General features: G+C 41.6%; 1 protein-coding gene across 19 annotated transcripts in view; it reads right to left on the reverse strand.

Annotated features, from left to right (window-relative positions):
- The window catches only part of STAU1 (staufen double-stranded RNA binding protein 1), a 56,311-nt gene extending 36,675 nt beyond the window's left edge, over positions 1–19,636 (reverse strand). For 2 of the 19 annotated variants that reach the window (XM_082744855.1, XM_082744851.1), the window contains exons 1-3: positions 19,276–19,529; positions 9,120–9,190; positions 311–435 (exon numbers count right to left, since the gene is read on the reverse strand). Coding sequence is in view for 5 of the 19 variants with exons in the window: in XM_082744859.1 (XP_082600985.1) it covers positions 311–435; positions 2,200–2,404 (330 nt within the window). In the remaining 14 variants the exon portion in view is untranslated. Of the gene's footprint in view, positions 1–310; positions 436–2,199; positions 2,489–9,119; positions 9,191–19,275 lie in introns of all 19 variants that reach the window. The other 17 variants (XR_014315379.1, XM_082744854.1, XM_082744852.1 and 14 more) reach the window with 15 other exon arrangements.
- Positions 19,637–26,465: the final 6,829 nt, after the last annotated feature.

Here is a 26,465-nt window from a genome sequence, read left to right on the forward strand (position 1 = left end):
GCCTGGAAAATCCACAGGAAATCATTCACAGGTGCTTGGGAATTCTCTATTCAGAGTCCTAAACACAACCACACAATAACTGGAATTTTAAAAGCCATACATCCCAAAAAGAAGCATGTCTTTCCTTTGACCCATTCTGCAAGGATGAAGAGAAGGGACTTGCCAAAAATCTAGACTTTTGCATCTCTGGAAGACAGCCTCAGTGGTTGGAAAGTACATATTCTGAATCACAGCACCACTTGGAGCAACATAAAGACAGAAAACATTCCTGGTGGGTTATAAATGCACAAGCAGTATGGACAATATTTACCTTACAGTGAGCTGGACCTTGCTCACGCAAAAGCTTATACTCAGGCTGAATCTTGTTGAAACGGGCTAACTCATTCACAAGACACATTGGGGTTTTCTCTTTGGGGTGTGCCATGCTAGAAGGAACTGAAAAATAACGTCAGAGCAATAAAGTCAACTAGCAGTGTACAGTACTGCTGCTCTCCCGGGGATCAGAAGAGGGAACACAACGGTCTAAGGAGGCAGGGCAGCAGCGACGCTCAGCTGCAAACCGTGCTGGGCCGCCTGCCTGAAGGCATAGCTGGGGTCTGCTCTGAACCGGCCCAAGCCAGGGACCCCAGGAGAGCGTGTCTTCCAAAGAGAGAGAACCATGGCAGCAAGCAAGATTTGAAATCAGATGAAGCACGGTTATTATAACCAACCACGGGAACAACACGGAGGTCTTGTGAGCCCAGACACACTCGTTACCACAAGAGCCGTCAGCCCGACCCTGTCGGTTATTGCACAAAGCTCAACGTGCCAATGCCATTTCTCAAACAACGACTGTCGTGTTCCACACGGCTACCTTCTTGTTCCTGGGGCATCCCCTAGTCTTATCTCCAGAGGCTGCCATCCTCAGACTTTATCTACTTCTGAGACTTACACAAGTTAAATAAAATGGCCTTGGCAGGCAGGAGTTTTACAAAGTGAGTAGGATGTGGATATAAGAATACATTAGAAGAAAACGCAATAAATCCCAAAGGACTGAAACAGTCTGTGACATTTCCTTTGAAGATGGTCTCCAACAGCAAATTTGGGGAAAACTGAACGTGCTGGGTATTATGACAAGTCAAGATGGCTCTCTGGTGAGCCGTCCAAGGAAGCCTTGAGGTAGGGTGAGAGATGCCATGCAGGTCAGAGGGGGAGAGCCAACACTCTAAGAACAGGTTTACAAAGTAAAGGAAATGAGAAATGGAGGAGGAAATGCAAGGGAAATTGTCAGGCACAAGGGGCTGAAAGAATTTGTTAGAAGGTGACTCTGCTATGGAGACACCCATGCTGGCACCCCATGTAATCGGTTTTGCCACTCTGGGGAAGGGTTGGGAAGCTGAATATTGTATTCAGGATTATTTATTTTTCAGGTGTTTCAAGTCTTTTCTCATCAACGAGCACATTTATTTATAAACTTTTTTTTCTAAACTAATCTCTGCACCCAATGTGGGGCTCGAACTTACAACCCCGAGATCAAGGGTCGCATGTTCTTCAGACTGAGCCAGCCACAAGCCCCATCAACGAGCACATTTAGTTCATCTTTATTTTCCTAACAGTCAGATTTAAATGCTTCTGAACTTATTTCCTCTTCAAAAATCTGTGCTTCTTCATTCAATTTCTAATTGGTCCTCACTGTGATTTCTGAACTACCTCTGAAATCACAACTTAAACTTACTTGTTCAAAATAAAAATTAACAAATGCTAATGCACTCTCTTGCTTTCCGGTAAATACGGCTGTTCCCTTGCTTGGGATATAATCTTACAGACATTTAAAACAAGGGCTGCAACATACAAGAATTCTTTGTCAGTTCTGGGAAATAATTTAAAAAGCAGAATTTTTCCATACAACAATACAAATCCAAAGTGGTATTTACTGTTCAATCCTTTCTGCCGGCCACCACTTTATAATAAGCTAGGTTTTATAGTTCAGTTTTCAATTCCCTTTCTTAACACTTTGAAATGATCTGTCAACTCAGGCTTCCGACAAACCAGTATACAACCGATGTTTTACATCTGGAATAAAGCAGCATGGGTGTAAATATTTTCTTCTGCTTTGTGAAGGTAATGTGAGAGCTCCCTACATCTCCAATCTACTTATCAGATCAAAAAACAGGGTAAGAAAACATTTGAAAAAGAAGACACTTGGATTCATACGCTTACCTGCAGCTGCACTGGTGGGTGTAAGAGATGCAGAGGGTAAAGCAGAGTTTTGAATAGGTCTACCTGCATTTTCAGAGGGCAGAGAGCTAGCAGTAGAAGGAATACTCATCAAAGGCTGGGAGAGAAGAGACTGGTTCTTGTTCAGTATTTGGCTCCCTGAGAGAGCAGCAGATGGGTTCTGAACTTGCACTTGAACTTGAGACATGGTCACTTTCAACAAAAGTGAACAACTGCAGGTAAACAGCTTTCAGTGCAGGTTAATTCAGTGCTATGAAGTCTAAAGTTCTACCTAAAAGTTGTAAGGGAAAGAAAATAAAAAGGTAAATTATAGAGGAGATATGTAATTGCCAATATTCAGTCAAAACTGGCATCACCTACTCAAGAATGAAAATAGTCCCATTGAGCTTGTAGCTCCGCTAATGTATTAGAGGTGGGTTTCCTCTCGGTACACAGTGAGGTCTCTGGCCTTGTGATTTTCTGATACTGCTTTTAAATGACTTGCAATACCCATCTGTTCTGCATTATTTCTTTTAAAAAGAGCATCAGTAGAGTTTAATGATATTCATGGTTGAATATTAAGAATTACAAACTACAGACTATGTTCAAAATGGCCAATTAAAAAAATAGGAAGAGGCTTTCCATACTACATGGGCTACAGTAACGATTGCTGGCCTCGAAAGTATCATAAGCTGAAAGCGCACTGGATTCCTGAGACCATTAATGGGTGAATGTCACCACTGTTTCCACCAAAGGGCCATGTGCTCAGACGGGCACCCTTACAGTTTTCCTTTAGACTGACTGAAGAAAGACAGAAATTTCTCACTTTTGTTGTTTCTTTTTCCTTATGACAGTAAAAGATCTTTTTCCTATGAGGTTTGTTGAGATGCTCTCATTAGTTACACGCCCCAAACAAAATTTGCATCTACATCAACATGCAGGATCCTGAGAAATTATTTGAATAGTAAAGAACATTCTAGTGTTTTCATGATTAAAAGCGAAAGTGGAGAAGATGAAGAAGAGAGGAACAGATCGGACTGGTAATTTCACTGGTGCAGCTGGGGAGTGGAACCCAGGGAGCAGAGGAGACAGTTTACTTCATCTTCTAAGTTCCAAAGGCATTATTTCTAAATACACTTAAATTTCTTCATAAGTCAAAAATAAGGACAATTCTGCTTATGTTCAGGGTCATCCTTCAAAAAGCTGAAAATGTTTAAGCAAGTCAAGAGTAGCCCCAAAATAACCAATTGCAACAAAGAGTAGAGAAAGATAACCAAAACAGAAACCAGCAAACAAATCAGAAGCTCTATGACAGGGGCGCCTGCCTTTGGCTCAGGTCATGATCCCAAGGTCCTGGGATTGAACCCCACATCGGGCTCCCTGCTCAGCGGGAAGCCTGCTTCTCCCTCTCCCAATCCCCCTGCTTGTGCTCTCTCTCTCACTGTCTCTCTCCCTGTCAAATAAATAAATAAAATCCTAAAAAAAAAAAGTTCTATGACAGAGTAATTGTTACTTAATTTTTGATAAAGTCTCAGAATAAATTTTAATTAAAACTGGACCTTTAGAAAGAGATGAACGACCAGAGCAATTCAGCTGCTTGGGGAGTTCTGGCACACTTTCTCTTGCTGAGAGCAAAAAGAACTGCAAAACTAAAAACAACAACCCAAACACCTCAGCTCAAACATGACTTTGGTTAGAGAAACAGAGCATCACCTTATTCAGCAAAATCCCCCACACCTCAGTTGTTCCTTGTTCACTTCTGGAGTCAACACAAAGGAACAGTGGAGATCCACTAAAGACTAGATAACTGCCCTGGTGGACAAGTTGCCAACATCAGGAAACAACTCTAGAAATCAGCTAGGATCTTGTTTCATTGTTTTGATGTCCTTCAGCTGCCAAAATAGAAATATTTCTCTCTCAATGGCCCCCAAACTTCCTATACTCCTCCTCCCCTCTCTTTCTAAATTGTCTTGAGGGCATTTTTCTACCAAAAAAAAAAAAAAAAAACAAAAAAACCATTTACAGTGTACTCACAATTTCACATCACCAACCTCTAGTCGCAAGTCAAAAAATAAGCCAAAAATAAAGTGTCTGCCCCCAGGGCCTACCTGCATCCCTAAAGCAGCAACCCAATCTTGCCCTGGGCGCCTCTGAGAGTATGAGACTCAATGAATGAACTAAATTTAGAAAGGGTGGGGCTCAAAGAGATCTTTTTTGGCTAATGCTGCCTACAACAGGCCCACAGCCAGCATTTCCAGTCACAGACATAAATACACAGATTTTCCAGAAGCTGAAAAGGGAACAAATGGCCTTTAATTAAGACCGCCCAAAAATGTTACCTTCAGTTCACCTGGAGTTATGTCTGTATAACTAGCTGAAACAAGTAGTTCAAAACTGCAAATAAAGATTTTCTAAAACCCTAATAAGGCTGTACAGGTCTTTAAATTTCTAATGCTCACCATAAACCAATACCAAAATTCAACAAACAGTACCATTAGCACATGAATGCTCCCATGTGTCTTTAAGCCTGAAAAGAGAATCTACTGCAGTGGTTCTCAAGAGGGAACAATTCAGTTCTTCAAAGACTGCTCTGGATACATTACTTGGTTGTTGCCAACTGGAGGATGGGAGGCAGGAGTTACTGCTACCTAATGGACAGAGGAGCTATGGATGCGATTTTGAGTACACATATACAAACCCACAAAATAAAATCTCACTAGTAAGTAGCTTATATTCTTAGGAAAAGAAAATCCCCTTTTTATTTCAAAAGGCTGTAAAAAACTGGGGCTATTATTTCATCCAAACAGACAAAGAGAAGCAAGGCAGTTAATATAGTTATAAATGGGATAAAATATATTATTATCCACATAACTTGAATAACAAATAAAGCTTCTCACTACTGCTATTTATAGAGTGCAGAGCAACATTCAGGGGAATCAGGGAATTCTGGAGATCCTACTTCTGTACAAATTTAGCACCTGTTGCTCAACAGTACTACCCTGTCCTGAAGATTAAATCCTTACCTGAAAATGTATCTTTTCTTCTGAGGCTATCTTTAAGGACTACTTGCCACCAGATAAGTTAGGGACTCCAAAGAGATTAAAATGATTTATCAGTCTTCTTAGAAGTGAACAGTATTTTACACACAGTAAAATTAGGTGGAAAACTGAAAACACAAAGACCAGCTTTCCTTCGCAGCGGAAACAACGTGAACTGTTAAGCCTGTGCCGTGCTGCTATCTCCCTGCCTCCTGCCTCCAGCACAGGCGAGAGGGCTTTTGGTTTCTCTTATCTCTAGAGCTTTAGAAACTGACCTAGGAAAACATGTTCATCTTATTCTCAAATCCTCATATTTACATAGCATATATAAGCACTGGACCACAGAGGTGAGAGGACAGATATATATATATATATATATATATATATATACATTTTTTTTTTAAAAGACTAATTCCAAGTCCCAAGTTCGGCTTGTTGACACAAAAATCTTCTCATAAAAATAGTCTCACTTTGGCTGGCAGCTTCTGTTTCACAAGCGTCACATACTTTTTAATGGGTTGTGGGAAGGGGAATACGGACACATGAATTCTACAAAAGCACTTTTTTTAAAGGTATTTTCTATGCCTAGCATGGAGTCCAGTGTGGGACTCAAACTCATTACCCTGAGTTCAAGACCTGAGCTGAGATCGAGTTGAATGCTTAGCTAAATGAACCACCCAGGCACCCCTAAGCATTTTTTAAAATTATACATAATGTGTTAAGAAATGATCAGGCACAGGCGTGTCTGGGTGGCTTGGTCGACTAACGTCTAACTCTTGATTTTGGCTCAGGTCATAATCTCAGGGTCGTGAGATCAAGCCCCACGTGGGCTCCACACTGGACATGGAGCCAGACTGAGATGCTCTCTCCCTCTCCCCACTCTTGAGGGGGCTTGCTGTCTCCCTTTCTCTCCAGAAAAGATAATCTGCAAAAGTGATGAGACAAAAATGCAAATTTCTCACTCAGCGGTGATCTACCAAGACTAGGGCATACTGAGTGCACCATTTGAGTGATCTGTTTAATAAACAAAAAGATAGATTCTTCTAGAAATAGTTTACAGAACTATCTGCAAGAGTGCTTAGTCTTATTCACTTTCAGCTAACAGATGTTAAATCTCTGTAATATGAAACAACTACTTCAGCAATTATAGAAAAACATCATTTTTAGTATCTAATTTGTAACTAGAGTAATACATGACTTATAATGAAGTAGCTATACTTTTGTGTTCAACACATCATTCCCCTTTGCAGTAAGTGATGATATATTAGAAAGAAAGAAAGAAAGAAAGAAAGAAAGAAAGAAGAAAAGAAGTCACCCCAATTCTGGACAAGCTAAGATAGCCACATCAAATCTTGTCCTCCATCAAATCTTACGTAGCTTGGGTACACAGACACAAGAGCACTCTAGTTCCTTGCCAGTATAAAGCATCAGCTGTATGAAAAGCAATTTCAGGACAGTATATTCATTCAACATTCAACAAAAATTTATTAAGCATCTACTACATGTGAAACCTCGTATGGCACGTTGTACATTCTCAAGTGCTAGAAAAAATCTATTTGTTAAACTTTTCCTCAAAGACACAAAAAGAGATCTGTAAGCAACCAAATGTAAAGCTATTAATCTGTTCTCTAGGTTTCAAGAGGCTTCTCTCTCAGAGAAACTTTGTCACCAACAATAAAAAAGCTAAGGAATAAACCATATTTCCTATAATAGCCTTGAAATACACCTAAAATACCCACATCATTCCTTTACATTCAACAGTTACTTCTAAGACCCTTTTTGGACACATCTTTCTGGTTGCAATGTGGTTTTATGTTTTCTACAATCAAACTCACCCCGTGCCCACAATCACCACCACACCTCCCTACCTTCACCCCCGCCCAGCACCCATCATCCTGGCTCTGATCCCCAGAACAGCAATTCATTGCTCCAAACATTATCTAAACACCCGTAAGCGGGGTAGCCACAAATACAGAAACATGGCAATCACTATACTCCTACATAACCATTTCGAAATAACAATGGCAATGTCAAGCAAATAATATCCAACAGCAAGCCCATACATTAAATTACCCAAAAATAAAAAAGTTTTTAAAAAAGAAATATGGTCAAACTTCTTAAGATAGAGGGAAAAGCAAAACAAAAAGATTACTATGTACTTGGTGTTCAAAAGAAAGACGGGACAAGTAGCCCTGAGGAGGCACAATCACTTGTAAGACAATAAAATCATCCAAAAATAATGCCTGCAAACAACCCAGGCTGATTGAGATCTTTGCATCCAAGTGACTGAATGTGGCCCCTGTCTCACACCTGGCTCAGTGCCAAGTGGGCAATGGGAGATTTTCTTTCCACACAAATAGAACCACTGGGTGGTCCATTTAAAGAAAAACTTCCTAAAAGAGAATTCATTATTAATTGTTCATCCTGGAAAAACCATCACACCAAACTGTATACTAAAGTGAAAAAACTTCACCTCTGCAGCCTAATGAGCTGCAAACCTTACTTGCTTTTCTTGCACTGCGACCTTACCAAGCTCTCTTCTTCCATTCCCTAGGAGGAAATCTTAAAAATAACTAAAGTCAAACACATATTATTTTTTGTGAACATGGAAGTGTTTTTAAAATCTAAACTTATAAAAATACAGAGAAATATCTTAAACCAACTAAAATGAGTGACTATTCATAGCAGCACTGTGTAACTGATTCTTAAATAAGGGGCTTAGTTCAACGTAACAGTTAACTGGCGTTTCCTTTCAGAAAAGGGAAATTGTACTCTGTAACCATGTGCCATCTACCTAGAAACACAACTGCATCTACCATCATCTTCATGCAAAACAGACTAGAGCCAAGACCCAGTTTCTAAGAAACCAGCCTTGCTGCTAAGTAGCATCCAACAATGTTAAATCAGATTAAACTTCTGAGTTGAGGCTTTTAGTAGCATCTAACAATGTTAAATCAGATTAAACTTCTGAGTTGAGGCTTTTAGTTCTACTCCCAAACCAGACAGCAATTATCTATCCAATTCTTGGCAGGCAGTGGACTGCCTCAGTATCCCCAGAACACTGTAAAAGGCTGTAAAGCAAAGCCTCAGCTGTAGCAGTCGCAGAGCTAAAATAGTGAAGAAATCCTGAGGCTTGGTATGGTAACAGTTTATTCCTTTGAAAAGAAAAGCACTAAATAAACCCAGTGTAAACCCATTCATTGAGCCTGGTACAACTTCTCTGATTCCTTATGCTTCGGTTTCCTTATTCCCAAAGAAAGTTGGGTTTGAGCTGTCCACTACTCACTACCTCCGTGATGGTATGGTGCTGCGCTTTCAGCTCTCAGAGGGGATGTGCTACGACACAGGCAGTAATGGCAGATGCAGTGTATTCTGCAGTGCCTTGTGTAAAACTGTAAAACCCTCAACTCTTAAAAAACATTTGGTCTAGATGATCACAAGCAGCCAGCAGTAAATGGAACTGATTCATACCCCTATCTTATGACAGAAAACAATGTTGGATTATTTCCACAAGTTTGAAAACCAAGTTTCACATAAACAATCTGAGAAATCAAAGGCAACCTAAAAAAGCTGCTGTGAGCAAGATACTTACCAACCAAGTTATGTCTAATGACAACTCTAGTGGCCAATTTTCACGTCTCGACATTTCAAGTACACGGCAGTGCTGGCTAAAGGGTTTTACATTCTTGCCAACAACCTTCCTTCCCTGCATTTACTTTCTAATTAAATCTCAAGAGTAAAAAGAAATTCAGACTGCATACAATTTCTTCTATTTCTCTAACATTCCAGCCAGAAGTAAAAGTAATTTTCCATACAAGTCATTCAAGAATTCAAAAATAACAGATTATGAACAGGTTTGAAATTACAGAGCCAAATTATGTGTACCTTAAAAAGAAGTGCTCCAGGAATAATGCTGTTTTGGTTCGGTTCTGAGAGGTTATGTGGTTAGGAAACTCCTAGAAAATAAGAAACAATAATTTACTAGAGTAGATAATTTCTGACAATGAAGATATATACTGCTCAAGTTTTGGGGAAACCTAAGCTTTACAAGTAGGGAGGTTTCTGAAAACACACTGTCAGGGCTTGAAGCAGCACACTGTGTAGGATCCACGTAAGACACAAATGCCTGGGAACTGGGTAGAGTACTTGTGGAGATATGACCACAAGAGAGATATGAATACCCTGAAAACTAATTTTAAAGAAAGGAACTGGGCATCATACATGGTCTGATCACACAAATGGTTTTTAAACTTACATGGTTTTTCCCTCATTTAACTACCAGTTAAATATTTTATTCATAAATGTCCTTACCATATACTTGGTCATGCAAATACAACTGCATGGGAAAATTTACACAGTATAAAATTTACATTTATATTTATAAAATTTACAGTATAAAATGTACTTTATACACAAACATTCTTATATTAAATTACAAAATACAAAAAGCACATTACCTCTAGTAAATCCAAACCATAATCATTCTTTAGAACTGGATTTCAGGCGACATTAGAGTTTAATTCTCAAACTCTCAGATCTGATTTATCTAGAGTTATCTTCCTTTTCAAAGGGTAGTACGGGTGATCCTTGAACAATGCAGGGGTTAGAGCTGCTAACCCCTCGACCCCACACAGTCAAAAATCCACGTATAACTTTTCACTCCCCAAAGACTTCATCACCTATAGCCTAGCTGGCAACCGGAAGCCTCATCAATAACATAAACAGTTGATTAACACACATTTTATGTTATATGTATTATATACAATATTCTTTCAATAAAACTAGAGAAAAGAAAATATTAACAAAATCACAAAGAGAAAACACATATACAATACTGTACTGTATTTATAAAAGAAATCCGCATATAAATGGACACACGCAATTCAAACCAACATTGCTCACAGGTCAACTGTAGTCAGTAACAAAGACGATCGTTACCTTGAGATGCCTTTTGCATTTTTAACAACATAATTTAACTTATTTCAATTTCCCACTGTTACTGTGACTTAGAAGATAAAAGTAGCTGTTCGTTGTCCAAACAATTTCAGAAATAAAACAATACACTCTAATTTGTTTCACGGTGTTTTAAACTCAGTCCTTCTTGTAAACAGTATACTAATAACTTCCCAGTCTAGAAGTCTGTTGCTCCATAATCTCACCCATTCACAAGACTAGCATGAATGGAACCTGGAAAAGGCCTCTGAGCAGCCCAAAGACATTTCTAAGACCACCTAGGACAGCTCATGCCTTCTACTCTTAGGGGCTTCTGTCAATTTAAGTCCCTCTGTGCTGAACAATTATGGAAGGTTTGGGTATCTACGTTTTTTTAGCCCAACCCAGAGGCTTAAAAAATTATAATATAATAAATAAATAAAGAAAGAATGGAAAAAGGGAGCTGCTCGAGTCAGACAATGACAACAGTAAGAAACAACCACCAACAACTTTACAGCAAAGGAAAAAGGAAGAGAGGGGAGAAATACAGCAGCTTGTGACCACCTGGATTTTAGACATCTTCACACAAAACAAGGATAGCTGACACTCATATACACATTCACCTCCCCTGACCCAACGCAGTTCCTGAAACCCCCCAACCATTTTCAAAGGATAATCTAAAGCCATTATGATTATTACCAGAGTAGCTACATAGCACTTATTTTCTCCAAGCAGTGGTAAAGACATACTGGGGGTTATGCCTAACTCCTTTAGTTTCCCACTCAAGAAAACATACTAGAATGCAAAAGATGAATTACATTCATTGCTGTATTTATTCAACAAATAATTTCTGAACACCTACTACTTGCAGGCAGTATTTTAGACACTAGGGAGAATGCAGTGCACAAGTAAGATACAGTCCCTGTCCTTGCGGAATTCACGCTAATACAAGAATACCCTTGAACCTAACACAAATTTAAGTAAATAATTCACAGTGGCATTTTAACTCATAGTAACATAACTAAAGAAGACACATAAGAACAGAAAGACCCCTTGGCGGCAAAATGCTGATTTAGGATAAGGGCAAACCAGCTAGCATAGGGCTGTTTGGTTATGGTAGAGAAAAGCCTTGGCTGGAGATCTGAATTTGGGTCCAACTCTGGTGCTGAGCTGAATAATAAATGTTTTATTCAATATGTTAAGAGGCTTCAACCTTTTATTGTATTAAATGGAGTCACTGCCACCAATTTCATATGATTAATAAAATATTAACTGTACTGCTTGAATGGATTAGCTGGTAATACAGGTGAAATGCTTGCAAAGCAGAATATTTCATATCAAAGTTCGCTGTTAGATGTCACTTTCTTAGGGTATACTATAACTGGTTTTATAAAATAACATAAATCATGTCCAAAACACACTATTTAAGAAAGAAAAAAACAGCAAAATTAGGAAGAACTTTATCCAAAAAATGTTTATTCTTTTTTTATGTTTGGTGCTTAAACAGGTAAATTCTGTTAAGAGGGAAATCAAGTACCCAGCAGTAGTTATGCTCTAAATGTTCCAGACTGTAAAGGTTCACTATACTACAAACAAAAAGGGAATTTAGTTACCTAATTCTATTTGACTGTCATCTAGGTGAAGGGTCAAAGAGCTTCAGTGAGCAGGTTGGTTAAATTGTGCAACAAAGAACATAAGCCTGCAGGCATAATCAGACTTATCCTTACATATAAATTATCTTCTTTCTGACAGAGGAAAGGACTGTCTAGCATTTTGTACAAAATCACAATGGCATCAGCAGACAATGGCCCTGTTTGTATCAGGGTGGAATCTGCAAGACTAGAAAATTCATGCCTCAGTTAATTTTAATTTATAAAAAGTATGGACTTCAAAAAGTAAAACTGTGAGAGAATCAGCCAAGATCTGGTTAGATCTAAAAGCTCGTGCCTGAGGGCAGCCAATATAGACAATAAGAAGCAGAATGTGCTCACTTCACCCCCAGAAAAGACATATTTCCGACACCTTTTCATGGTTAATGGAATGTATGTATGTATGTCATTCCAGACGACACAGTCACCTCCGTTAAGGTTAAAACACAGAATGAAAACTTACACACCATCTCATGAAAACCCCAAATCCAATGGGCAGGCTTAATTTCACTGATCTAACCTTTTATTTGTTTGGTTTTTTTAAAGATTTTATTCATTTATTTGAGAGAGCGCGCACTCATGAGCATGAGAGGGGGAGGGGCAGAAGGAGAAGCAGACACCCCCCCACCCCCCCCCACCCCACCAAGCAAAGAGCCTGATAAGGGACTCGATCCCAGGACTCCAGGATCATGGCCTGAACTGAAGGCAGTCGCTCAAACAACTGAGCCACCCAGGCACCCCTTTTATTTGTTTTTTTATTTTATTTTAATTTTTAAAAGATTTTTATGTATTTGACAGAGAGAAACAGCCGGAGAGGGAACACAAGCAGGGGGAGTGGGAGAAGGAGAAGCAGACTTCTGGCAGAGCAGGGAGCTCGACATGGGGCTCGATCCCAGGACCCTGGGTCACGACCTGAGCCAAAGGCAGACACTTAAGGACTGAACGACCCAGGTACCTGCACTGATCCAGCCTTTTAAAACTAGCCATTAAGAGAGGACTACTGCCTGGGTGGAGAACCAAAGAGGCTTCCTATTCAGGTGAACACTGATTCAAAGAAAGCAAAAAAGAAAATGTTCAGGAGGCAGTTTAATACCAAACTGAAAGTTACATGAAATATTTCCAATATCATCAGCCAGCAAACAGGTGTTAGACACTGCTGGGAGGCAAAGAGGACAACAACCACGGAGTCCTATAAAGTCAACTGCAAGTTTAGTGAATGCATATCCAACAGTGGAATATTAAAATTCTGAAGAAACTAATTTTCTTAACAACCTTGTATATAGTTTATAAATCATTTTTAACAAACTTCATGAAGAATTATAGCAACAATTTAGAGGAGAGCCTCCTACAACACACAGGCTATTGAAGTATCCTCCGCCCCATTTACTTCTAAATAGTACCCCCCCACACAAAAAACCTTTGAATCAACCTACAAGTTTTAATGCGGCTGTAGCAATCACAACAAAATTACGCTGTTAAGTCTATTTCACGGGAATGATGAGTAGAGTTCATTTTAAAAACATATTACTGAAATAGACTTTTTTCCAAATTGGTCTGATGTTCTAGTAAACAAAAAATTATCCTAGCTAAGATGAAGCACTGGTGACACACAGAAAAAAAAATGCCCTAGACAAAAAGCATTTGAGCATAATTAGAGACGATGTATGGTTCAGTGGAAAGAGCTCAGGACCCCACTCCAGTTACCTGGTCTCCCAGACACGCCTCAGTATCCATGGCCACTATGAACTGACATCGACAGAGACATTTTCCAGTATCAGAAACACAACATAAAGCGTCTACTTCAACTCTTAGCACCAAGGAAGAGCTCGCTGAACAGCAGCTTTTACATCATTAGATAAATTCCATCTGACCCTTCAGATTCCTTTCCTGCATCAAGTAACCCTCACCCTGTAATCCTAACCTACCTAGCACATGTTAAGAGCTCAATAAATAGTACCAAGTATTATTATCAGCAAATTTACTAATCCTGTCCTCAGCCACATAAACATCTATAAATATAAACTTATAGCTACACACCACTTGTAAAAAACATTTTAAATGGGAACAGAGAACATGCTGACTAAAATCAACCCACTCACTGGGCAACCAGTTCCAAAGCTATATCAACTACAGAGACAATCCAATGAACAGTTTCCATTTAGGCAAAGACCCCAGGGCACTTAAATTTTTTTTTTTAGAGTTTGTAGTCTGGTAGACATAACAAAAATCTTCAGAACAGTTATGACCTCTGTATCATATTATAATAAAATAGCCTGGTTTGCTTCATTACTGTTATAAACTCACAAAGTCATCACACTTTTCCTCTAAATTAGATTCCAGATTAAACAGAAGCAGATGGGCTACAAATTTAATATTCATAAGACTAATTTTTAATCGAAAGCAAATACCTTCTTGGATAGATTTTCCTACTTTTGCTTTCAGTAAATATACTTTGAAGGAGTCCCCTGAAAATACTCCTTTAACAAATAAATGAACATTACAGAAAATATAAATTAAGTCTGCAGAGAATTTGTTTCTACTTCCTCTTATCTAGAGAATATAAATCACTTTTACATCAACCTTATTCACTACTTTGGGAATGTACATATTTTAAAAATTAAGCTCTTTGCAGTAATTTCCTCATTTTACCATTTTTTAAGTAACAATTTTCTTTGGTAAGGTTTTCTAGTTCAGAGCATTTAACTGTCAGCAAAACAGATCTCCAAGCCAACCATCCAGTAGTATTTGTTAAGATCAACATAGCTATATATTTGTAATCCTATTATCTCTTTAGTAGGTGAGAACAAAGGATTTGGCCAACATTATTCCAGCTTTGTAATACTTGATTTATACATAAGCACACGCTGTTGCAAAAATTCATTAAACATTTCTTCAAAAAAGCAAAAAGTTCTGGAGTCAAAGCAAAATTGGAAACAAAAATCCACAAAGCCCTTGGCTTTTAAAGGTCTAGAAACACCTTACAGAGCTGCCTCAATTTAAAATTCACTGTGGTGGCTATGTATGCTCAAGTATTTAGTGTGCTGATGCTGCAATTTATTTTGAAATGTACTGAAAAATAAAATGGATTAATGAATTCAAAGAGACAGACAAATGGAACAGACATGATAAAACAAATAGAGTCAAATGTCAACGGCAGAAAGCAGGTGGTAGATAAAGAGGCATATTGTCAAATTCTTTAAACTTTGTTATATGTTTGAAAATTTTCATAATAAAATGTCAGAGAAAAATAAGGATAGCAAATAACATGTCTTCTAGCTCAATCTCTAACTCGTAAATTATACTTTAAGGAACGGAATAAATGCTTAATCTTGATTTTAATAAGGTTTTATTTAAGGAAAAGCTTAGCGAAAATTATGCCAGAAGGATGTTAGCTAAAAAGGTCTCAGTCACCAAAAGTTTACAATTTAAAACAACCTGTTACAGGTTTAGAGTGAACCAAAAGGTCTAGTGTGAAACAAAAATCTGTCATAAAATTTTCTAGGGGCGCCTGGGTGGCTCAGTGGGTTAAAGCCTCTGCCTTTGGCTCAGGTCATGATCCCAGAGTCCTGGGATGGAGCTCCACATCGAGCTCCACATCTGGCTTTCTGCTCCACGGGGAGCCTGCTTCCTCTTCTCTCTCTATGCCTGCCTCTCTGCCTGCTTGTGATCTCTGTCTGTCAAATAAATAAATAAAATCTTTAAAAAAAAAAAAACGAGAGCTTTTGAGGTTGCTTTCTTTCTCTCAGAATGGGATTCTGGAGCGTTCAGAAATGTTTAGAGAATTTTTTTTTTTTTAAAGATTTTATTTATTTATTTGACAGACAGAGATCACAAGCAGGCAGAGAGGCAGGCAGAGAGAGAGAGAGAGAGAGAGAGAGAGAGGGAAGCAAGCTTCCTGCGGAGCAGGGAGCCCGATGCGGGGCTCGATCCCAGGACCCTGAGATCATGACCCGAGTCAAAGGCAGCAGCCTAAACCACTGAGCCACCCAGGTGCCCCAAAAGCTCTCATTTGAGGGGGAAGAATTTACATTTCCCCAAACGGAGCACTTCTGTGCCACTAAATATGACAGCCAATAAGACAATCCAGTGTGGAGGCTCATAAAAACAAGGTCCCTGGAATTGACTTATGACATCCAACGAGAAGATGCCTTTTTCATGAAAGTTTCATTTTTATGCTGGTGAATTTCACTTTCACTCCATCCAGTAAAAAGGCAAAAGAGAGAAAGTTGCCCTGCAGACTGAGAGCCACTCTGTGCTTCCTATATTAAATATCTTCCTTGTCTTACTGAGGGGAGACTGGATGAAACAGCACAGTATAGGCCACCGTTTAACGATTACACTCAGAATAATGTTAATGGTTAAGACTTCAGAAACGAGGGGGGAAAGTTCTATGAGTCATTCTCATTTCTAAACTTAAAATAATCTGTATATAAATGGGTTTTCTGGCTGGATCTTAAAAGAGAGCAATTTAGTCTGAACAAACTGTATTTATTTTAACAATTCCAAATACTTAAAAAAGTTTGACTTTAAGCCTCTTGGGAAGCACCAAGCATTTTTTTAAATAATGCACATTTTGTGGTCTTTCTTAGATACCAGTTTTTTTTTTCTAATTTTAAGAGGTATGCACATCCCTCTCCAACTCCCAGATTGTAGTAAAACACAACATACATTTTCACTACACCTGATCAAGCACAAAAGTAACCCTACAACTGAAATTACAATAATCTAAAAGCAAATTACAGTTGTCGAAAAGATGTAAACAGTACATGACCAACAATATGAAAATTAAGTAACAGTGACAAATGTAATACTCCTCTCAACTTCAATTCTAGCAAAAATCTATTTTCAGACAAGATAGAAAAACATGAGCATCTAGGTTCTGAAATTCATTCATACTTACTGAACATAATTCTACAAGAGTTTTGAAATCAAACATCCTTTACTTAATTCTTAACCTAACGTGATAGCAGCATATTTACACAACTACCATAAAGAAACTTTGAAGGTTTCATTAAGAACTATTAACTGCAGTTTAACTTTGACACACAGTTATTCTCCATTATAAGTGGTTTAACAGGTAGGTCTCCACCAAAACAGGCTTAGGGACATCTGTATTTCCGATTCCTTTTCGGTTATAGCCACTAACAGCTCAAGAACTGTTGCTTTTGTACACAAAAAAAGCAAGGCAATATTCTGGACATGACTGAGTGGGATAAGCACTGAACCAAGAGCTAATGCGGCGGCTCATTTTTTTTTCTGCTGTAGAATAATCGTGTAAACAGAGATGAGAAGACCAATAAACAAAATGAGAACTATGATTCCACTAAAAGTAAATTTTGTGACCTATTAACAGTCTGGGATAACCTTGTAAAATTATATGATGTTTAGGATTTATTTCAAAATAACCCAGTTTCGAGTAGGAGGTACCTCATGAAACAAGATGACCTTGGCTACAAGTTAATTATTGTCAAAGCTAAGTGACCAATCCATGGGGGTTCTCTACAGTTATCCAATTTTTCCATGTTTTCCATAATAAAGGTTTTTTAAAAAAAGTTATCGACTGCAATATTAAAACATCATTTCCCCAACACTACAATTTTCCGTGTGGCAGAAGACATGCTGTTGTACAGCTATTAGGCGTTTTTGAAGAGTCATCCAAACAAAGATTTTAAACTAGAAATGACGGTAAGACTGTCAGAAAATTATAGGAAAATATCAAAACAGTCCAATTCACATTACATGTTACTGAGAGACAGGTGTAAATCGAACCAGCTTTAAATTCGTAAAGAAATTTACTACCTGGAACAACTCTGCCATGCAAGAGGCTCATTCAGTTGCGCGCGCACACGCGCACACACACTACTTTTTTGTAAATCTGGTCCCCCATGAGTTGCATTTCCTTAAGGAAAGGTACACACATACAACTAAGTAAAGAATTAAAAGAAATTCAGTCTCTTTAAATAAAGTTGCTGTTTTAAAAATCCCACCTGTCACCAGGAGAACGGAAACTGCTCCCTCTACAATCCAACTGTATTTTTAGTTTTTACTTCAACAAGCAGCAACGTAATTTATATTTGGTAAGCACACTGATTCCTGAAAGGCCAAGATCAATCAAAAACCCGGATTAACTCTCTTTCCACCACCCTCTAAACAATTAAAGCTACAAGCAGAAGGGAAAGTGACCTTAAAAACGTCCCCACAGCCAGAGAACAGAGGCAGAACAGACTGAAGCACACATCTTCGCCGGAACAGAAGAAAACTTCCACATAAGCAATACTGCAACACGGAGGTGGGGCAAGGGCTTAAAAGGAAACTCGGCCAACAGGGACGGAGGGAATAAAAGCAAAGCTGCAGTGAAAAAAAGTTAGAAGTTAGAGATGTAACGCAAGAAAGGACAGACATACTTTTTGCCAGCTTCGTACATCGCCCCCTCCAGAGCCTGACACACGGAGCAAGTGCTCCAGAAAGGTTTGCTGAACTCAAGGAAAGCTTCTGCCAGCAACTTTCCCAGAAATGAAATGACAACAAGAAGCCGGATGATGGCAGGGGAAGGGGAAAAAATTAAAAAAAAAAAAAAAATGGACAGGTTGCTCACACGGAGGGAGCTGGTGAAAATCTTGTAGCTGGCTCAGCGCAGGAGATGGAAATAACAGCATCTTTTACAGACTGCCCGCTTCCAGAGTGTCCCAATTAAACCGACGCCCCTTTCAGATGTTAACAACCCAAAACAAAGCCCGGCGCTGGCGGTGGGCGAGCTACGCATTTCTGCCTCAAAGAAAACCCAAACGGGTAGGTAGGTCAACTTCTATCCCACTTGACCCACTAAGTTATACCTTAATATCACGCTAATAAATTATGCAGACGGTTTATTGGGACACGCTGTGGGTCTGGCACTCTGATAAGCGCTTCACACGCCCCATTTCACGGAACCTTAACAGCCTGAAGAGGCAGGAACCGCATTAGCCCCCCTTTTTTTTTCTCCCACCAAGACACAAAGAGTTTAAGTGACTTGCTTAAGGGAGTAGCGCGGAGATTTGTACCCGTGCTGGACACCTGGGCTGTGTTCGTAACCACTACGCTCCAGATGTGACTGCGATTTAGACGCTCCGGGTAGCAGGGACTCGAAGCGGGGACCCCCACGCCACCCTCCGCCCCAGGCATAACTTCAGCATCCCCCCCGCACGAGGAGGAATTAGGAAAGGCGCCGTGGCACCTGTTTCCGGCCCCAGCAAGGAGTGGGGGAGCTGGAGCTCCTGGGGTCCAGGCCGCGGGGCGCCAGAGGCGGGGGGCGCGGGAGGACCCGCCTCCTCCGGGAAGGCCCCGCGGGCGGGACAGAGGCCCGGGGAAGAAGGCCAGGCGCGCGGGCCCGCCGAGGCCTAGGCCCCACCCGCCGCCCCCCTCCCCACGGCCGCGGCGCCCGCGCGGGCCCCGCCAGGCCGGGCCCGGCCCGGCCGCCTCACCTGGCTGCTGCCCCGAGCTCGTCCCCCGGCCGGCGGTCCTGGGCGGCGACGGCGGCGGCGGGGGCGGCGAAGAGGGGAAGGAGGAAGGAAGAAGGGAGAGGAGGAAGGGAACGGCGGAGGGAAAAGGCGGAGTGGCCGCTGAGGAGGCGGGCGCCGCCGGGCCGGGGGGAGGGGGGTCAGAGGAAGGGGGAGCCGAGCCAGACGCGGCGGCCGCGGGCGCAAACGCTGAAGAGCCGCTCCGGCGCCCGCAGCCCGGCAGGAAGTGACGGGGGAGGGGCCTGCGCCCGCCCCCGGCCCCCGCCCGCCTCCATACCCGGCCCCACCCCCCACCCGCGGCCCGAACCACAAGTCCCGGCGGGCGCTGCGATGGCGCCCGCTCTCGCAAGGCACTCCGGGAGGCTGGCGGGCTGGAACCCGGTCTAGCCTAGGTCGCGTCGGCCCGTCCTGGCCCCCGGGGCCTGCTGGGAATTGTAGTTCTGCTAGGAGTTGAGAGCTTCCCGGGGACCCGCAACGAGGCTGAGCGGGACTTCTTAACTCCGCCCCCCTCCCGTCGTTCTTCCCGTTTTCCTCGCTGTCCTTCCTTTTCTCCCGCCTCCGTGCCTTCTTTCGCTCCTTCCCCTAGTTTCTTCTTCCGTGTTTATTAAATGCCTGCTATGTGCACTCTACTGCTCCGAGAGTTGAGAATATAGAAGAGAACAGACAAAAAAAATCCCTGCCTTCATAGAGCTTATGTTCTAGCGAGGGTGAAGCACATAATAAAATCAGTAATTTTTACAGTCAGTTTAAGGGCGAGGAGTGCCAGGTTGCTGTTTCTTTCACCCAACTCTGGATAAACTCAGTGGTTTTAGCAGCACGCTTATAGGGGGGTGGGCTTTAATGGTGGAGAATTTTGGACCTCCAGAATCACACTCAGCAAAGAAAAATGCGCGCATTGTGGGAGGTCCAGGAAACAGTGAGTGACGGGAAGAGCTGTAGATGCCCAGGCGTTCCCTTTGCTGCTCACTCTGGGACTACTTACCCACTCTTTAGAAATGGTTGGGGTTTTTTTTCTCTCTCTCTCTCTCTGCCTTTTTTTTTTTTTTTCCAGTATCTTTCAACTAGCTATTGCTCTTTCTTGCCAAGGCAAGGCAGTTTAATTTGCCTAAGTTCATGATATGAGGTCTTGTGGCTGAAGGGACCTCTCCAAACATGGCTTGGGACCTTGCTCCTGGCCCAGATGACATTTTTCTCTGGACCAGGCCTCCTTACTCTGCTTCTTGTAAAATACAATAAGATTGAATTTCAGGACATGAAAAACGGTCAAAGGACTTTCACTGTCTGGTTAGTGCCAGTCCAAGACAGTGGTAAAGCACCAGTCAGATATTGTCCAGCCCTCTGCTAAAGAAGAATTCTTTTCTCTAACTCTTAAGAAGTCTGGTCCCCATAGCTCACTGGGTAAAGGAGCAGACACAGAGGGGTTTCTCTAAATTTGAAGCTGAGGTCCCTGCACAATCAGTCTCTTCAAAGAATGTTCTGACCCATTTTACTATCATCTGTGGGGACCCAAGTGATGGGCAGATGATTTCCAGTCTCAACTTATTTCCCTCCTTCCATATATTGAAGGAGAGATCCATTTTTCCCCCTAATCCCAATTTGGATTTTACTCCACTCCACAGTTTGGATCCTGATACAGCTGGGCCTCAGTTTTCCCCCTTAGTTAAGAAAGAGCAATTTCCTGTATTACCCAGTGGACATGGGAACTAGTAGAGCTTGATACCCTGTCTCATCTTACCCAGCTGCAGAATGACAGGACTCTTAAAAATTGTTAAGTTCTAAGTGTGCAGCTGTGAGCCGCCTAAACTAGAGCTGCTCTTGCTGGTGACCAATCAGGTGTGGTTCCAGGGGTCACACTGTTCTTAGGGTACTGCCTCCCCCTTCCTTCCCTCAACTCCTAGCAGTCACTGGTCTTTATACCAACTCCTTATTTTGTCTTTTCCAGAAACGATATGTAGTTGGAGTCATGCAGTCTGTAGCCTTTTCAGGTTGGCTTCTTCCACTTACTAATATGCAAAGTTTCCTCCATGTTTTTCATGGCTTGATCGCTCCTTTTCCCTTTTTAAACAGATACATAGTAACACAAAGTATAATTTTTAGATAAAAATCAACTTCTCACGGGGTTTTAATGTGATTTGCATATTCCCATTCCTTGTTAAAAATGCATATAATTTACCTTCTAGGAAGGAACAGAGAGAATTCAATGTAATTTACTTAATGGTCCCAGTTTCTTATTTCCACCTTGATCTGTAAGAAAAATAAATAATTCCTTTATTATTTGGCAAGAGTCAAGAAGTCTGCAGGCCTGTAGGAGGGAATTTAACTAACAGTACAAAGAGAAAACAAACCTAAGTGACCCACTCCTGAACCTAGCTAGCCCCACAGCTAACCTAGGCCTCAGTTCAATATAACTCTTTGATTACACAAAGCAAGTTCAGAGTCATTCTCAAAAAATAAAATGTTGAGAACAGCCCTGTGGTCAGGTGGCTGGGGACCACCTGAACCTGAAGGGGTCATACGTATTGTCTGACCAACCTGTACCCCCGTGCCTGATCTGTGCTGACTTGATGGAAAAACAAAAACAACCCCCCTCAAAACAAAGCCCAAGGAGTATTAACTCTTCAGCTTGTTGTTTTTCTTCCTTTCATCTGTGATTTTATTTTAAATATTTTATTTATTTGAGAGAGAGAGAGCACGCGTGCGATCATGAAAGGGGAGAGGTCAGAGGAAGAAGCAGGTTTCCTGCTGAGCAAGGAGACTGATGAGGGACTTAATCCCGGGGCTCCAGGATCATGACCTGAGCTGAAAGCAGTCGCTTAACCAACTGAGCCACCCAGGTGCCCCTCTGTGTTTTTAGTTTTAATTAGTTACTGCGATTCTAACACTTACATAATAATCTGGGTTTGGGGGGCGCCTCAGTGGCTCAGTTGGTTAAGCGTCTGCCTTTGGCTCAGGCCACGATCTCAGGGTCATGGAATCCAGGCCCGCTTCAGGCTCCCTGCTCAGTAGGGAGTCTGCTTCTCCCTCTGCCCTCCCCCCTGCACATGTGTGCACGCATGCACCCACAAGCGCGCTCTCTCTCTCTCCCTCCCCAATAAATAAATAAATAAAATCTCTAAAAAATAATAGGGTGCGCCTGGGTGGCTCAGTAGGTTAAGCCTCTGCCTTCAGCTCAGGTCATGATCTCAAGGTCCTGGGTTTGAGCCCCACATGGGACTCTCTGCTCAGCAGGGAACCTGCTTCCCCTCTCTCTCTGCCTGGCTCTCTGCCTACCTGTGATCTCTGTCTGTCAAATAAATTAATAAAATCTTTAAAAAAAATAATAGTAATAATAACGTGGCTTTGTAGCTCGCTTTAAAAATGGAGCAGATCTGGCTGCACAGAGCCTGTGGAGTGGCAGCTACACCCTATAGGTGGGCACATACTTCTCATGTCACTGCAGTCCCCACCATACCCAGGTCTCTCGTTTATGTTATGTCCTCGTTCCTGGTGATGTTCAAGTTTGCCATACCTGGCCTACTGCGTAACTGCATACTTTTCTGTGAAGCTGAAGACTTGTCAGGAAGAAAGACCCTGGTCAAAGCATCTCCAGATGCTACTGTGACGGGTACAGGAAGAAAGGGTACATGGTATTATGAGGGCACTATGAACCCAGGTTTGAAGGTTTAAGGATGGTACGTGCTGAAGCATTGTAGTAGCTTCAGCAAAAATCTGAAGGGTGTGTCCAGGGTAACTAGGCAAAAGAGGTGCTGGAAGGGTTCCCAGTAGGAGGAAAAGATGCACAAAACCACATGGCCCAGATGTTAGTTACTATCACTACAAAACCAATCATTTCCAAATGTAGTGGCTTATTTTATCATCTCTTGTAGATCTACGGGTCAGGAATTTGGAAAGGATTCGGGTAGGCTCTTCTAACTTGGGTTTCTAATGTAGAGCTGGACTACTGGTAAGAGAACACCTGTGGGCTGGCTGGGCCTCTCCCTCTTCACCGAGCCTCAGAGGCTGTCCTCGGGGTCTCTACATGGCCTGCGATGGGCTTCCTCACAGCACGGCAGCCTCAGGCCTGTCGGACTGTTCACATGGCAGCTGAAGTCCTCAAGTCCTCAAGAGGGAGTGTCCCAGAGAGCAAGGCAGAACTGCGTTTGCCTCATGGGACCTAGCCTCAGACAGCATACAGAGTCACGTCTGCTGTAGTGTCCTGGCTACAAGTAAGATGTAAGCCTGTCCAAATCCAAAGGGAGCGGGATTAGACTCTGCCTCCTGTTGGGCAAGTGAAAATGGCAGGTCTGGAGCTCAGAGGAGAGTCAGAACTGGAAACGTAATGTGGGAGTGGGCAGCTTGTGAGTAAACTGAAGCCTCAGGGTGAGTGTTAGTGGATGTTAACACCTGATCAATTACCTCTGCTCCACTCTCACGGCTCCTTAGCAGAACTCTGCACTCTTATAAGTATTCGATTATCTGCTGAGTTTGCTCTGTTCGGCTGGGACTATGTGATCACCTTCCATGAGGGCAGGAACTCAAGTTGTCTTGATCATGATGGTGTCCCCTGGCCCCTAAGACAGTGCCTGGTACACATCCATTTCCATCAGCTACTGAAGAACCACAGCCTCTCATCTCTGCTGGAGTCCCTAAAAAAACAAGGAACACCTGTAGGGTTGATTAGTGTATGTCAAAATCACCCATAGTGGGCGCCTGCGTGGCTCAGTGGGTTAAGCCGCTGCCTTCGGCTCGGGTCATGATCTCAGGGTCCTGGGATCGAGTCCCGCATCGGGCTCTCTGCTCAGCAGGGAGCCTGCTTCCTCCTCTCTCTCTCTCTCTCTGCCTGCCTGTCTGCCTACATGTGATCTCTCTCTGTCAAATAAATAAATAAAATCTTTAAAAAAAAATCACCCATAGTATATGTTGCAAGGGCAAATATGATTGAGAACTACTTGCTCATCCAGATGAGTAATTCTCAAGATTATTTGAGGTAAACTGCTCCCCTGGGGCTCTTTCAGCATCTTAGAGGGACAGCACTGTATCTTAGAAGATGGAATGACATCATTATATTTTTTATGACATTTATATTTTTTATGACATCATGATGACATATTGATATCACGACATTTTTTATCCAAAAAAGAGATCATTTACAAATCAACAAGAAAAGAAAATTCCTAGGAATAAATTTTACAAAAACGACACACAATCTATATGAAGAGAAGACTTAAATTCTACAGAAGGATGCAGAAAAAGATTTGAACAAATAGAAATATATGTTCTTGACTAGCAAGACTCTGTATCATTAAGATATCAGACATCTAATGAGATCCTTTTTTTTTTTTTTAAAGATTTTATTTATTTATTTGACAGAGAGAGATCACAAGCAGGCAGAGAGGCAGGCAGAGAGAGAGGAGGAAGCAGGCTCCCTGCTGAGCAGAGAGCCTGATGCGGGGCTCGATCCCAGGACCCTGAGATCATGACCTGAGCCGAAGGCAGCGGCTTAACCCACTGAGCCACCCAGGCGCTCTAATGAGATCCTTTTTTTAAAAAAAATTTTATTTATTTGACAGAAAGAGAGAGAGAGAGAGAGAGAGAGAGCTAGAGTGAGCACAAGCAGGGGGAGCTACGGAGGGAAAGGCAAAAGCAGGTTCCCCGCTGAGTAAGGAGCCTAATGTGGACTCAACCCCAGGACACTGGGATCATGACCTGAGCTGAAGGCAGATGCTTAACCAACTGAGCCACCCAGGCACCCCTACTGAGATCCTAATTAAAAAACAAGCAAGGTTTTATTTTGGAACTAGATGAGCTCAGTGTAAAATTCTTGTGGAAAAACTAAAAAGTAAACTTCTCTGAAAGTGCCTGGCCAAGTAATAAACATATTATCATGTCGTACCAGTTAAAACTGCTACAGGCACTGGGGTGCCTGGCTGGCTCACTCAGTAGAGCACCTGATTCTTGATCTTTGGGTCATGAATGCAAGTCCAATAATGAGCTTGAAGTTTACCTTAAGGGTGGGGTGGGGGGAACCCGAGTTGCTCAGTCGTTGGGCATTTGCCTTCAGCTTGGGTCATGATCTCAGGGTCATGGGATCAAGCCCAGCATCCGGCTCCCAGCTCATCAGTGAGCCTGTTTCTTCTGTCTCTCTGTCTACCCCTCTGCCTACTTGTGCTCCCTCTATCAAATAAATGAATAAAATCTTAAAAAAACAAAACAAAACAAAAAAAAAAACCCACACCAACCTGGTAAGTACTAGTGTCTAATTAGTTCCACAAATCAGCAGAAGCAAAATTCCCAAAAAGACCCAAACAAGGGTAGGGATTTAGTATTCCATAAAGGTGGTATTTCAAATTGATGAAGATAAAACAGATTTCGTGCAGTCAATGATTTGGGACAACTACAAAGTGTCTTTGGGGTAAAAAGAGTTAAATATTTCATATATTACACCTGGAAAAATACCAGATGGATCAACAATTTCAGTGGAACGAGGGAAACCATAAAATTAACAAAAGAATTTCTGAGAGAAGTGGGAAAAGACCCTTTGACTACAACACAAAATTCAGAAGACTTAAAAGATCAACACTTCTGACTTCATGAAAGTATAATCATGGGACGTAAAGAAACAAATGACAAACTGAAAAGAAATTGCATCTCAAGCACAGAGAGGCGAACTTTATTTTATTTTTTAAAGTTTGTTTATTTTATTTATTTAAGTAACTCTACACTCAATGTGGAGCTCAAACTCGTGATCCCGAGATCAAGAGTCACAGGCTCCTCTGATGGAGCCGTCCAGGCACCCCAGAAAGACAAATTTTAGAACATGTCCTATGAATTCCAAAAAGATTAAAACCCAATAGAAAAATGGGTAAAAGTAGCAACAGACAGTTCATGGGAAAGGAAATACAAGTTGTTCTTAGAAATAACACCATTGGGCGCCTGGGTGGCTCAGTGGGTTAGGCCGCTGCCTTCGGCTCAGGTCATGATCTCAGGGTCCTGGGATCGAGTCCCGCATCGGGCTCTCTGCTCAGCAGGGAGCCTGCTTCCCTCTCTCTCTCTGCCTGCCTCTCCATCTACTTGTGATTTCTCTCTGTCAAATAAATAAAAAAAAAAAAAAGAAAAAGAAATAACATCATGAGGAGTGACTGGGTGGCTCAGTGGGTTAAGCTTCTGCCTTCAGC

The sequence above is a fragment of the Mustela nivalis genome (genome assembly GCF_964662115.1).
Source record: "Mustela nivalis genome assembly, chromosome: 8".
In the NCBI taxonomy this organism is placed as follows: Eukaryota; Metazoa; Chordata; class Mammalia; order Carnivora; family Mustelidae; genus Mustela; species Mustela nivalis.